General features: G+C 46.4%; 1 protein-coding gene and 1 long non-coding RNA gene across 4 annotated transcripts; one reads left to right on the top strand and one right to left on the bottom strand.

Moving 5' to 3' along the window:
- The first annotated feature begins 562 nt into the window (after positions 1 to 562).
- Positions 563 to 3,544, top strand: LOC123134409 (uncharacterized). The gene is made up of 3 exons (XM_044553671.1): positions 563 to 950; positions 1,086 to 1,312; positions 2,699 to 3,544. Exons 1-3 carry the CDS (start codon positions 686 to 688, stop codon positions 3,290 to 3,292), a joined length of 1,086 nt encoding a protein of 361 aa, XP_044409606.1. The 5' UTR covers positions 563 to 685; the 3' UTR covers positions 3,293 to 3,544.
- A 1,686-nt stretch (positions 3,545 to 5,230) lies between these two features.
- Positions 5,231 to 12,915, bottom strand: LOC123137979 (uncharacterized). 3 transcript variants are annotated; one of them, XR_006468709.1, is made up of 4 exons: positions 11,702 to 12,915; positions 11,072 to 11,619; positions 5,872 to 8,059; positions 5,231 to 5,619 (listed from the first exon to the last, which is right to left on the bottom strand). It is a non-coding gene; the product is annotated as an uncharacterized lncRNA (long non-coding RNA). The 3 variants fall into 3 exon arrangements; XR_006468708.1 differs by having other exon boundaries at positions 5,231 to 8,059; positions 11,072 to 11,146; positions 11,502 to 11,619; XR_006468707.1 differs by having other exon boundaries at positions 5,231 to 8,059.
- Positions 12,916 to 14,879: the final 1,964 nt, after the last annotated feature.

Genomic DNA, 14,879 nt, shown 5'->3' with positions numbered 1-14,879 from the left:
CACGATTCAGAGCGGTTTGCCTGACGCATTTGGAGCGGGAGGCACTGCTTGGTGCCGACATCGCCGACGCGGCGGCCCGGTCGGCGCGTGGACGGCGCGACGGTCCGGGCGCCTGGAACGTGGACGGCGCGGTGGTCCGGGCGGCGCGGGCGCTGGACGGCGCGGCGGTCCGGCCGGTGCGTGGACTGCGCGGCTGTCCGGGCGGCGCGGGTGCTGGACGGCGCGGCTGTCCGGCCGGCGCGTGGACTGCGCGGCTGTCCGGCCGGCGCGTGGCGCGTGGACGGCGCGGTGGTCGAGGCGGTGGCTGGCGTGGAGGCTGTAGGGAAGAGGTGGGCGACGTGCGGGGATTTTTTGGTGGGGGGCGAAGCGGTACCGAGCGGATCGATCGTGGGGTTTTTTTTTTTGACGGGAGATCGATCGTGGGTGGGATTAGTTGCTCTGTCTGTGTTTGATGTTAAACATTAGGAAGATCTTGATCGTTAGATTTTAGGATTAGACGGATAAGATGGATTGGTTCTCTGTCCTCTCTTTCTTTTATAGGAGTATAAGTAGATAGTAGATAAAACACAAAACAAAAAAAACTGCCCACGCCGAGGAGAGGCGAGGGAGTCTAGGGTTTCGTCGCGGAAAAAAGAGGGTTACACAAACTATCCAACTCCAAGGTGAGGTGCGCGCCATCGTGAGAATGGGAGAGACTGAGATGGATTCGATGCAGATGGATGCGGGGTCGACAAGCAAGGATAGGGCGGTCGGGAAGAGGAAGAAAAGGGTACCTAGGATTGGAAAGAAGGCAGAGGAACCGAGCGTGAGGAAGACGGTCAAGGAAACGCGTCGCCGGCCGCCGCCAGTATACAAGGTCACATTGCCTGTCTTTGAACGACATCGCTTCGAGTTCAACAAATGGTGGATGCAATTATGGGGCGATCTGATCGGTTCCATGGAGAATAAAAGTAAGTACACCCTTCTTAATTTTCTTCTTCTTTTTATAGATGGACATGTGTCTATCCTCACATGGAGGGAGGAGCTAGCAAGATACTAGTTTGATAGCAATCGAAACCTCATATGCATAACTACATGTGATGCAGCAACTATCCCCAGCGCGCGGTTCACGGATGTTGCTTCCGGCATGTCCTCCGGCTGCCCCGTCACCACTCTGCAGCCCTTTGAAGTCAAAATCTCACCCAAAGAGAACTCAGGTTTAACCTGGCCGCTGCATGTGTATGGTTATGTCGCCGCACGTGATTTGGTGGATTACAAGCGCAATATCATCTTTGAGCGTGGAAGGGATAACTGCCAGATCATCACTGACGGGGTTCGTGCCTTTGGCTTGCTAGCCCCTTGCCTATACTTACATGATTACTCTTTGATCTGTTCTTCAGCTAAGCCTTACATTGTTTTATTATTAGTAGTATGTTGTTGATTAGAGATTTTTAGTACAGTACCTTCGTTACTTAACCCTAGTAGCAAGTAGCAATCCTTGCAAAATAAGAAGTTACACATTGCATATGTATATTTCTTAAGAGCAAAACTGACAAGCCTGATGCCACCTCCCAGTTTGGTTTGGTTCAAAGAACATCTTACCTCTTATAAGGTATGCAAGGAAATTGCACGGTAGGAATAACTCTGGCAAATGGAGACAGGAATGAATAATAACAATAGCTCATAGCTGAGCTATATATGAAGAGCATATGTGCCTGCCATCATCAGCATTTCAAATACCTAAAGCACTTTGAGCTTGCATTTCGAATTTAGGCAAAATACAACTGACAATAAACCTGAATTCTAGCCATTAAGGTATTGGGTTAATTTGCAATTATGCTGATTAACTGTGCAGTTAAAATGAATTTTGGTTGGCTCTAACTGAAATCGTGATCTGTTAGATTGGGAGGGTGTAGAGGTTAAGAGCATAATTGGTTTAGTGCCAAAATTTGGCATGCCAATGTTTGGCATTGTGCCAAATATTGGCTACTAATTTTGTTTATGAACTTGTCTTGCCTATCTCACATAAAGTTGCCAATATTTGGCCAGTCTTGATATTGCCAATATTTGGCAATGCCAACATTTGGCTAGCCAAATATTGGCAACAAACCAAGCATAAGATGAGTCTCCTAACTTGAATTTCATTTTTATGGTTTGTACATGTACACGTGGAATTAAAAATATTGGTAACCAAATATGAATCGAACTCATGCCAATAAGTTGATGATCTCAGTTGGAGAAGTGCATGTAAGACATACTTTTGGTTTGCGGAAATTGTCAAGATCTAAAAGTTTATTGTGTCTGTTCTATCCTAGAATTCTTATCTGGGTATAGTCCCCATTCTTCTTTATGTTAACTTGGTTACCTGATTCTTGACTCCTCTCTTGGTAAGTCACTTTCGAGTCTATTGTATCCCTTGGCCTCTCCGAGACGTGCTCTGATTTTTGTATTTGACAGTTGCTTCTCTTGTGAAATTAAACCTTGTTTGGAAGTAATTTATATCCTCTTGCCGCATTCTGCTAAATCAAAGTTACTTTTTCGTGTTTTCATGGCATTGATGTCAACTTAGGTTACTCTAACTAAATTCCCATTATAAAATGGATCGCATATTTTCTGGACATTTTTTTCCAGAATATAACATTTACATTCCACTTTTACTCCTGTTAAGGTGTATATATATAAGAAACAGTGGTATTTACTTGATTAATTTTCTATGCAGTTTCCATACCTAGCACTGACTGGTCCTGCACGTGCTGTTGTGCTGGATGATCCTGTGTACTTTGAGATTGACCTCAAAGTGAAAGGAATCGGGCAATCTGAGGATCAAGATCTAATCTTTGTTGCTGATTCGTTCAGTAATCCTCAGCCGCTTGAGTCAGCCCTGTTTAACCGTGCCTTCACGGGCAAGATCAGCACGGTTGAGTTGACATTTGGCCAAATTATTAAGTCAGTAGAGGCCGCAGTCAGTATGAAAGTCGTCCATGGGTCATGGCCAGATGGTTTCCGTGGTTGTTTTGCTGCAAAAACTGCCAGTATAAATGACTTCACAATTGGGTTGCTTGTGATCGGTGATAATGGGTTGCCTCGTGCTGACGATGGCACTATTAAGCTACAACGCCATGTTGTTTGTGCTGAAATTGGACAGGGAGACTACCTGGAAGTTTTTGTCCGTGCTTATGGTGTTGGTGGGCAACAATTATATGACACTATATATTTTACACCTCAGGAACGTGGTAGACTCAAAGGTGCACTTAATGTTGATACATGTGAGATTGAGGTCACTATATCCTGGTCCCTTATCATGTCATTCTAGGAGGAATCTGACTTAACTGTTGTCTGGGCGAGTTGATCCTCCTGTAAATACATATTGGTTGCATGTATGAACAAAGTTCAGTATTTTGTGACAAACCAATTGGTTTTAATGGTTATTGCTACAACCAATTTGCTGGTTCAGCTTCCGCTGCACTACGAGCAGGCGGAGCTGCTGTGCCCTTATGTTGGCCCGTCGTTGATTAGCTTGTACTCTCTGTATAATTCTTTCTATTTTCTTCTTTTTATCTATATATATACTCCTTGTAATTTCTTCTTTTTGGTTTCATATATTAAGGAATTATATACATCTAAAATCCAATATGATTTCGCTCATAAGCAAGTCAACTTTGAAATAAGAATCTGTTTTCGCTCATGCCACTACACTCATTGCTAGATTTTGTTGCATGTGAACTGGAGCATCTAACTTGAGAAGCTTAAGTTGAACATTACAAAACAAAGATTGCGAAATATGTGTAAGAAGCTTTAACTACATTACAAAACAACAGGGTAACATCATGTTTGGTTTCTGCACTATAAACGAAGACACCACACTTATGCTCCCTTGAATTTAGTAGTACTCCCTCCGCCCCAAAATTCTTGTCTTAAATTTGTCTAGATACGGATGTACCTAATACTAAAACATGATTTCATACGTTCGCATTTAGACAAGAATTTCGGGACGGAGGGAGTATAAATCTTTTAAAAATATAACAATAATGGATGGTTCTATAACCAAGGAAACTCTGGATGGTAATCAATTTGGAGAAATTCTCACGGTAGAGGATATGAAAAGGGAGAATTAAACAAAGGAAAACCATTGGATACATTTAACCCGGGAGATCGGGAAATTATGGGTTAAATCTATGTGGAAACAAAGAGGTATGGTGAAAATGTTGAAGAAAAACGTCAAGATGCCCCTACTCTTCAATCAAAGTAACCAATGGAAAGAAGAACTCAAATGATTTATTATAGTTTGGTTGCACATTACTACTTCAACAGATAACCCATGACCCATAACAAGAAAACAATTGTAAAATTATCAATGAGTAATTGCAGGAAGGAGCACACATGAGATGTTTGGTTGGTGCCAATGCTAGCCCTACCAAAACTAGGGCTTGCCAAAATTTTGGCGCAGGCACCACGGACTCGCCCACAGGTTGCTGCAAAATCTTAAGGGGTGATCAAATAATTGGCAGGGGTCTGGAAAATTGGCTGCGATCCAAACATCCACCAACCCATCGGTCAACTACCAAAAAATTGGCAGGGCAGCTCTGGGCTACCATCCAAACAGCCCCCAAAACATGATGCAGAGGGTAGCAACCATAAGAGGGTGAATTTTGATCATGATAAGTACCAAATATTTCTGTACTGATCATCAAAGCCAAAAAAACAATCCTGCCAGCTTATCCATATCAGCTGGTTTACCTGATGATACATTGTTAATGGAACATCTATTATTAAGTTGTTATTAAGTCGTCATAATATTGAACAAAATCACACAATCCGGACAAATAATCATGGTCAGGTACCAACATGAGAACAAAAAATAGAGAAGGTCAGATAGAAAAAGGAACAAAACCCAAACTGACCGTTCTTAATACAATAACTTTTATTACATAAAACATATGCAACCATCATTCTATGTGCATGTGCATCTAGTACAAATACCAAGTCCAGTGATACCTATACATGGTCATGCACGTAAGAATTAGCCAAAGTATTTTTTGAGAATCAATTAGCCAAAGTATTGTCATAATGCGGCCATACATACAACAGAATTAATGATTCCACTTCAGTTAAAAAAACAAAGGAACAACACAGAAAACTATGGCAGATTTAACAGAAACATAAGTCAATGTAAACACCAAATTACCATTGATATTTCTTTTGCACTAAGAGCGCCATATTGCAGAGTAACTCTTGCCTAATATAATAAAAATAATGGAGAAAAATGTTGCCTCTATTTCCCATTAAGAAATATATTTCCTTGTTTCCTAGCACATCAGGTTATTCCAAGCAACTATTTCAGTCTAATCTTATAGAGTGAGATACAAAACTGAACAAAGACTGCTAGTTTTAGCCTAAAAATTGAATCAAATATCAGAGGCTATTGGAACTTACATCTGTATAACAACAATCTCAGACTACAAAGATGCACATTTGCTGAACAACCAATGCACCCTGACCCACTGAAGAATGCCTCAGCCTCCTGATGGTAGCACCGCCATTTTCAGCAGCGGCAGTAGTAGCAGCAGCTCCATGTGGACTGGTGGACACGACAGAGTACTCCCGCTTCAACAACTTGGTTGACTGCCTTATAGCTTCAACCTGCGAATAGAAGAGCAAAGTAGAGCTGAAATTCAAATGCTTATAGCTATGGAAAATGTCAATATTGCAAGCGTCCTGCCTTTCTTTTGGAAAAGAAGTTAAGAGAGAGAGGGGGAGAGAGAGAGAGTATTAAACTAAGTGCTAGAAATGTTAGAACAGTAGAATTGGTGGAAACAAACAGAGCAAAAGCTCTGAAGAATAGGCGATTATATTTATAAGTCGTAGAAGGAAAAGTAGAAATCAGTTCCTTACTTTCACGCACTTTGTCAATCTCTGGATGATGATGGGTTGGAAAAAAAAACATGCCTGTGGTGCAAGGCGTGTCAATAAATCATATACTGGCAATTAATATTGTATACATGCATCCTTCTGTAAGCCGATCTCTGAATTGCCACACCCTTTCTTCTGGCACCAACAATTCCATTGCGCCTCCCGGATGGACGAATGCAATGTGGGTAATGCACGAATATGCAAACAATTGGAGATCATATCCCCTTTTTCTTTTTGGTGAAACATGGTATAGAGTAATAACTTAACTATCCAACATGACAAAGTTGATCTCATAGACAGCTCCTGTGCCGGAGTTCTTCACCTCCCATATCCTAGCAAATGGAACTATGAGCTTCCATCTGTATGATTGCCCACTTAAAGGTCCTTTAGAAATGGTCCTTCCATACTTCAAAATTATTCTGGAAGGATCAGAGAGTTGGATATAGTTTGTTTTTTTCAAGATCAATCCTTATATCTGTTATCTAACGATTTTGCTCCCACAAAGTAAAACAAATATATTGTGAAACTATATCCAAGTAACTAAAAGGTTTTCATACGTCTGTACTAACTTTTGGGACCAGTGTATATTTTTGGGTGTTCTGCAAAATTAATCTGCTATACCAGAAGGCAACAATGACTGGATAAAAGCACTACACGCAGTGCAAATTGCTTTAACATGGAAGCATCAATACCTACAGTATAACCAGTTCAGCTTTCGTATGCCTTTGTACCTATCCTTCGAAATGCAAAAGGTAGTAATGACTGAGAAAAATAATACACGTAGTAAAAAAATAGTAACATCAAAACATGACCTCAATAACTAATGTATGACCGCATAATTGTATGATATAACGAATTCTGAATGAACTGCTGATGTAATCTAGGCGTTTGTCTTCAGAGACACATGTGCAATAGGGTCATATAATTTTCTCAGCTTTATATAGAAACCGGGAAAAATGGAGAACAGAGAGTGCATGAAGCTCTTCTCTAAAGATTATTACTACTACTTTTTGGGTAGTCAGCAGAAATAACTACACACAAATAGAAAAGTGGAATAGTGCTTACCTTTGATTATGGTCTCCAGTGGAAGAGCAAGAGATATATCGTACAAGAGGCTACGGCCGGCGACAACCCAGTCATCTGACCGATCGAAAGGACTTTTTTATTACATCTAAAATTCTTTATTGCAAGGTGATCAAAGTAGCATCATTCACAAGAGAAGCAGTAATCTCATTGGGTTGTACATCCATCCACCCAGAACACACCTTACTCCTAGCTAGACTAGCTAGATCATGGGCAACACAGTTTGACTCCCTAGGAATATGCTCAAAATAATATGTGGGAAATCACAAGCAATATGATAGCTATCATCAAAGATTGCTGCCGCAATTCCAAATGATTGTCCACCATTTTTCATCGCCTCAATCACTTCAACGTTATCAGAATTCACTTCTATGCGATTGCATCCGACAGTTGTAGCTAGGTTGAGACCAAACCGCAGAGCCATTGCCTCAGCCATAAGAGCATCACCACACCATTCAATTTTCCCGTTTCCCGCCGCAATAAACTTGCCACTTGAGTCTCTAATAACAACTCCATAAGAACCTTGGAGTAAGTCCGGGTCAAAAGCCCCGTCAACATTCAACTTGACGTAATTTATCCTTGGTTGTATCCAGCCATGTCGTTCGATCTTTGCATTTGCTTCGCTAGCAACTCTGACCAAAAGGACTTGGTGTTGCGTGGGCTCACATCGCTCGCCTGGCTGGTGGACTGTGTGAATATGCCACCACAGTTGCAGTGCTGCGGCGGCTACACCACACATCCACCTCCTGGAGATATGCCCCTCGGCTGCTGGCCACCACACCACCCTGCAGTAGCATCACCTTCCTGGGAGTCCACCATCTCTTTGTCAACTTCCTCACCCAGATCGATCTGGCTTCAAGCACCACCCATATGTATAGCTTCAGGTAGTCACTTCTTTGTTTACTTTTAAGTTATTTGTTGATAAAAAAAGAAAATAGCCACAACTAAATGTCGTTGAAATGAACTGATGGAGTACTATCTGAGAACATCCCCCACCAGAACATTGTGACAAAGGGATGTTCATCTTTCAGATTTTTTTGCAGAGCCCGTGCAAGCTCTAGGTTTTCTTCTAAATGATCATAGAAACCTGGTTCACAAAAAAGAACAATAACATAACATTATAAAATGATGGTTTTCTATGAACTCTCATTTTTTAACATCCTCATCAACCTAGAACTGCTATTCCAAGATAAGAAAAATTAATCACTATCACTAACATTGTTATGACCGGCATATTAGGGGCTTAGCCCAGTGGGTTGTGGCCCAAGTTATCTTATTGTTATTAGGGGCTTAGCCCAATTATCTTATCGTTATTAGGGTAGTTTGCTTAGGAGTCAAGTAAACCCCTCTATATAAGGAGAGGAGATGTATCAATCTAATCAAGCAAGAAGCAATCATTATTTGCTCGGCTTCCCGAAGGGAGCCGGGAGACCTAACCCCAGCCGCCTCTTGCGCCGCCGCCGCCTCTTCTTCATCGCACCACGGCGCCCAGCCGCCGGCGATCGCGAGATCGCCCACGTCCAGCCTCCTCCTTCCCCTACAACCTACGCTCTAGACCATGTAGGATCCTAGCTCCTACCAATTTGGTATCAGGAAGCTTGGGTCCGATCATGTCTGCTCCACCTCCCACCCCGCCGCTGCCCACCGCGCCGCTGTCCACCACCGCCGCCCTCACCACCGCGACGCTCGAACCCACCGCGGGGGCCTCCACCGGCCAGTCGCCGCCCCTCCCCGCACTGCAGGCCACCGTCTACCCCCCTGCAGAGATCACCGGCATCCTTAATGGCCTCGTCACCGCCGTCCAGGGCATCCACCTCTACCTTGCTGGGCCTTACAGGCAGCCGCCGCCCCTGCCGCCGACCGCCGCGACCGGTCCGGCCGTGCTGCCCTGGTATGCGGCCACCACCAATCCGATCGGGCCTCTACACCACCACTGGCCCGGTCAGCCGCCGGCCGTCGTCACCCCCCACTGGCCACAGTGGCCGGCCCCGGCGATCGCCGCGCCCCCGACGCCTCCCGGGTCCGGGCAGCCGCAGCTCCAGCTGCCGCGCCTTCCTGGCCACAGTGGCAGACCCCGACCCTCGCTGCACCGACCACACCACCCGGGTCCATGCCGCCGCAGCCGTAGCTGCCGGCCCCGCCACCGCCCAGCACGGGGCCCGGGTCACCCACGCAAACCGGCCTCCCGATCCAACAAGTGCGCTTCCCACCGTCGCCGTCCCAAATACCGGCCTGGCTGACCGGATCATCGCCGCCACCCGTCTACACGTCGGCGGGAGAACCGCCCGCGCCCACTCTTCAGTTCGGCAACCCCTCCGGCTCGGCGGGGCACTTCTCGGGCCACGGTCATGCTGACCGGGCGCCCCATTCCTCGCTGCTTCACACCTTCGAGCCAGTTGGCCACGGCGCTCCGACTCAGACACCGCCGCGGTTTGCCAAATTGGACTTCGCCACTTATGACGGCACGGAAGACCCCCTCAACTGGCTCAACCAGAGCGAGCAGTTCTTTCGCGGGCAGCGCACCCTCGCCTCTGAGCGTACCTGGCTCGCCTCCTACCACCTCCGCGGCGCGGCACAGACCTGGTACTACGCCCTCGAGCGGGACGAGGGCAGCATGCCCCCTTGGGAGCGCTTCCGCGAGCTCTGCCTCCTTCGTTTTGGGCCACCGATCCGCGGGAGCTGCCTGGCAGAGCTAGGCCGCTTTCCCTTCACCTCCACGGTTCAGGACTTCGCCGACCGTTTCCAGCTGTCGATGGGCCCTGGCTGCAGTGGCAGCCGCCGCTCCTGGCGGCCCCGCCGCGCCCGGCGCTCTGCCGCAGCAGCCGCTGCTACTGCAGCAGCCACCGCCGGTCAGCTCCGCCGTCCAGTATGGGATGCCCTACGACGGGACTGCGACAACCTCGTTCCCATCAGCGCCGCCGCCGTCCCCGGGCGTCCACATCCAGCAGATCAAGTCCCCGCCGTCGCCGGCACCGCTTCCGTCTTGGATCGCTACCCACCACGTGTCGGCGGCGGTGAGGCTGCAGGTTGCTGCGCGCGGCCTCCTAGCGCGTCGGCATGTGCGGGAGATGCGTGGTCTGCAGCTGCCGCTCCTCCAAGTTGCCCTTCGCTGCGCAAAGGACCTCGATCTCGTCCGCTGCGTCCAGGATCTTGGGCATGCGGTTTCCCCCACGGGCGGCGGGCATGCTGTTTTCCCCGTGGGCAGCGACCTCAAAGTCTGCGACATCGACGGTTGGGGGGCGCACCCCTCCTCATCATTCTCCATCGCAAGCCCTCCACTCTTCCCTGTGCGGTGCAGACCAATAGCCGTCCGGTAGGGAGAAGGCATGTTGTCACCGACAGGAGCGCACCGCGTAGCACCACTGCATTCCGCCACCGGCCGCCACGAGGGCGCCTTTGCTAGTCACTCTTGTGACCACTTCTAGGTGGCCATACACATGCACTCCTTTTGTCCAGGCGGTGTCCATGGGATCCAGGTGGCTGTACACGTGCACGTCCGACGTGCGGATGGTGTTCACTTTTTGTTAAGGGGTCCAAAATAAAGCGTCCCAGTCCATTTTAGGTTGAGAATAATAAAACAAGCCGAGATGTAAAAGGCTTGTTTTTAGGTGTTAGGTTTGTGTTGCGTCGAGTCATGGTTATAAGTTGGTTAGGCTGCAGCTCGAGGACAAGCTGCATGTCCAAGTGGGGTGTAGTGTTAGAGTATGTAATGGGCCTAATGGGCCCGTTAGTCTTAGGTTAATTAGAGATAAGGGTCGCTTGCTTAGGGGTCAAGTAAGCCTTGCTTGGGAGTCAAGTAAACCTCTCTATATAAAGAGAGGAGATGTATCAATTTAATGAAGCAAGAATTAAGAAGGAAATCCCTTCCCTCTTGCCTGGCCGTGGGCAAAAGGCCCCCAGGCGGCCCTCTTGCGCCCTCCTTCTAGCAGCGCCATAACAAACATACGTAATAAAGCAACGTCGCATGACTTATATAAAGATGCAGTGTCTCCTTAATAATCACATTCACTTTTAATTCTGCTTCTCAGGAGCTATACCTCATTGAATTTACTGGTGATAAGAGACAAAGTCATACTAAAAGTTATTAAGAAATACATACACCATCCACCGGATGTCCATAGAAGATGTGGATGCTGACAGAAGAGTGAGTCAGTCATGCATGTTAATCAGACATCTGTTACAATGCAAAACAATAAGAAAATTTTAACTGTGCAGAATTCTGAAGATGTATCAATTGGATAAAACCATATAGCATGAGACCTTCGCCTAGCTAGCTAGTACACACACATGAAGCAGACACACCATACACGCAAGTCGCACACGCACACGTGAGGCAACGCAGCAGCAGACTACATGTTGAAGAAGTAATTGTAGCTAGGAAAGTGAATAAACCAACTTATAAGTATGTTATACATTTTTTATATAGCGTACCTAGATCAATCTGAACTTCTGAAGTAAAAACAGGCGACCTACCTGAATGAATTTTGGAAATCCTTTCAAACGGAAATATTGATGATGCACGTATGTACCTTTCATTGGAATATGCTCCTTCTCTGAAAGAATTTTCAAAAGGGAGCATCACGTACAAAGGTGAGGAGCAGTGTGATGGATTGCTACCCCGGAATCCAAAACAACCAACACCAAGACCTGCTGCCAAGAAGATTTTTTTATTTATAGAAAGGACCACAGTACGGATGAAGCAAACGATGCATGAGAGGAATTTCATCACCTCGAGTGCCGACATGGGGTCGAGCGACTTGTAGCACATATACCTCCACCAACATCAAGATGGGGTCGCAATTTTTCTTCCCTATTGTATATCTGAATGTTCCATTTGCAGAAGCTAGCATTAGTTCTAATTTTAGGATCACAGAAAATGCATAACTATGAAATGACATGAACACTGTCCCCGTTGCACACATTATGGAAGATCATAGTTCTTCCGAACCTGCTACACCTAGCATCTACACGACCAACAACAGAGAGTCGACTACTATGCACTGATGCCCAACTCGCTGGTTTCTAAGCTTCCACAAAATAAAATCTTTCTGTAAATTTCATGGAGCTGTATGAAGTTGCCGTTCCAAAATGTCCCCGGTCCAGACCCCTTGCAGTATGGTTCAGGATGTAAATGGACAGCTCGCTGGACTTCGTGGTGCTCTGACCACCACTTCTTATGCTTGGTTTGTTGCCAATATTTGGCTAGCCAAATGTTGGCATTGCCAAATATTGACAATATCAAGACTTGCCAATATTGGCAACTTTATGTGAGAAGGCAAGACAAGTTCATAACCAACCAATTAGTAGCCAATATTTGGCACAATGCCAAACATTGGCATGCCAATTTGGCACTAAACCAATTATGCTCACATAGTGCTACATATTTACACAAAGCAAACTGATATTTACAAAGCAAAATGATATGCAATGCCATTAGTACATGCCGAATTATTACCCCTCCGATCATTCAGTACGGAGCAAATAAACAGATTCATCAGCATAAATTCAGAGTAGCATTCATCGTAGTCCAGGAAATAACAAAATCCACAAAGCAGCGGCAAGTTGCTCGGCTCGCTCCCGGAGATTCCCTTGGACAGCGGCGGAGAGGAGGCGTCCCCGGTTCCCCGCAAGGCTCGACTCGCTCCAGAGATTGCCTTGGACGGCGGCGGCAGAGGGGCTGAAAAGAGCATCGGCGGGATTGGGGAGAGTATAGAGGAGGCGCTCCCACACTGCTCGGGTCGGTTCCCGGCGTTTCCCTTGGACGGCAGCCTCTCTGAGACACACGGCGGCGACGGCGGCGCCATGGACCACGGAGAGGATTGGAAGGGGGAGGGTGCGGGTGGAGACGGCGGCGGCGGCGGCGGCGGCGGTGCCTAGGCCATGGCAGCGAATGTTTTGGGCAAAGGAGGCGAACGCATTTGGATGTTTGTGGTCAGCCGCTGGCGTCCGTGGGCTTTGTTGGGCTGCCCATTTGTGCCACATATTTTTACTGATTCCCAAATACGCCATTTAGGGGAACCATTAGTTAACAAGCGCTCCTACAGTCCCCTGACACCTTGTGTGCTAGGATTATGAGGGCATGTACAATGGTGCTATCTTAGGAGTGACACGTAGGATAAATGATGAGGTGGAGGAGAGAGATCTCATAAAAAAAGGCTTGTCTTCTCTTATTTAAGAAAAGACAAGAGATGATCGCTTAGCATAGTTTGTCTCACGATGTTTTAAGGGATGACAAGTTATTAAAGATAACGCTAAGATATAACCCATTATAGACATATATTTTTTGTCATCTCTAAAATACATGTAAGACTTAAGATAAGACCGTCTTATTAACCATTGTACGTGCCCTGAAAGATGTTTACTTCCCCACTAGAACAATCTTGTCAGCTGAACTTGGTAACCATCCATCAAAAATTTGGAGAGCACTTACAGAGGGAAGAGATATCTTACGCCAAAGGCTGATTAGGAGGATTGGTGATGGTTCATCCACCAACATCTAGCTAGATAACTGGTTCCCCAGAGATGAAAATATGAGGCCAATAGTGTGCTTGTGTGCTGCCCGGCCCACTTTTGTTTTCGAGCTCATTAACCATACAGAGGCCTCATGGAACCGTGAACTGCTGCAACAATTATTCTTACTGGCAGATGTTGATGCCATCATGAGCATACCGCTTTCTACTAGGCAGGATACTGACTTCTGGAGTTGGCATTTTGAGAGGAACGGACATTTCTTTGTGAAGTCATCATATCGTATGCTCACAAGCACCAAACGGAGACGTGAAGCATGGCTCGAGGGCCGCGCGAGCGCTTCCAATAGAGCAGCAAAAGAAGGAGGATGGAAGAAGCTTTGGCATGTTAGTGTCCCTGGAAAGATTCAGAATTTTCTGTGGAGGTTAGCAAAACAATCAATCCCTACCGAAGATGTCCGCAAACGCAGGAAAATGTCCCACTCTGATAATTGTCAGCTATGTGGTGCTAGAGACTCTTGGCGCCATTCTTTGCTTGAGTGCTCGTCTTCGAGATGTATATGGGCTTTGACCGATGGAGGTCTTGCTGAACACCTCATTGCCACTATAGAACCATCGGCGAAGCAGTGCTTGTTTGCGATGATTGAGGCACTCTCACACGATAAATTTGTGTTGTTGACAGTTACTCTTTGGGCTACATGGACAGCCAGGAGGAAGGCGATCCACGAATCAAACTTCCAGAGTCCACATGCCACTCATATCTTTGTGCAGCGGTTCATATCAGAGTTGAAGGCAATCAAAAAAGTTCCGAATAGCATTGTTTGTGTGGTGCCGGCTAGGCACCCACAGAGGTGGAAACCTCCAGTAGCAGGTATGGTCAAAATCAATGTCGACGGAGGGCTATCCCGTGATGGCGCCAGTGGTGCTTCTACCGCTGTTTGCAGGGATGACGAAGGCCGGTTCCTAGGATCCTCGTCAATGGTGTTTCCTGGAGTTACAGACCCTGCCTGTTTGGAGGCCTTAGCATGTCGAGAAGCTCAAGCACTGGCCTTGGATTTAAATCTAGGCAAAGTCATTATTTCATGCGACAGCAAAGGGGTAGTGGACGACATAAAAAATGATGCTCGTGGAATGAACGACACTATCATTCGTGAGATCAGGGAGAACAAATTGCATTTTCAGGCTTGTAATATTATATATGAAGGTAGAGACACGAACAAAGAAGCTCATAGTTTGGTAAAATTTTCAGTTTGCTTAGTATGGGTCGCCATTTGTGGCTAGGGTACCCGCATGATCCCATTTGTATTCCTTTGAACATCCCCTTTGATCAATAAAGTTGTTTCTTACCGCTCCAAAAAAAAGTTAACAAGCGCTCCTTCGGGAGCCTCGCAACTATCAACGTTACTTGGCGCACTCTCAGCCATTTGCCACATGTCGCGC

This window comes from Triticum aestivum, chromosome 6B (assembly GCF_018294505.1).
Source record: "Triticum aestivum cultivar Chinese Spring chromosome 6B, IWGSC CS RefSeq v2.1, whole genome shotgun sequence".
NCBI lineage: Eukaryota > Viridiplantae > Streptophyta > Magnoliopsida > Poales > Poaceae > Triticum > Triticum aestivum.
The sequence above is the reverse complement of the archived record's forward strand: the minus strand, read 5'-3'. Positions and strand labels throughout refer to the sequence as shown.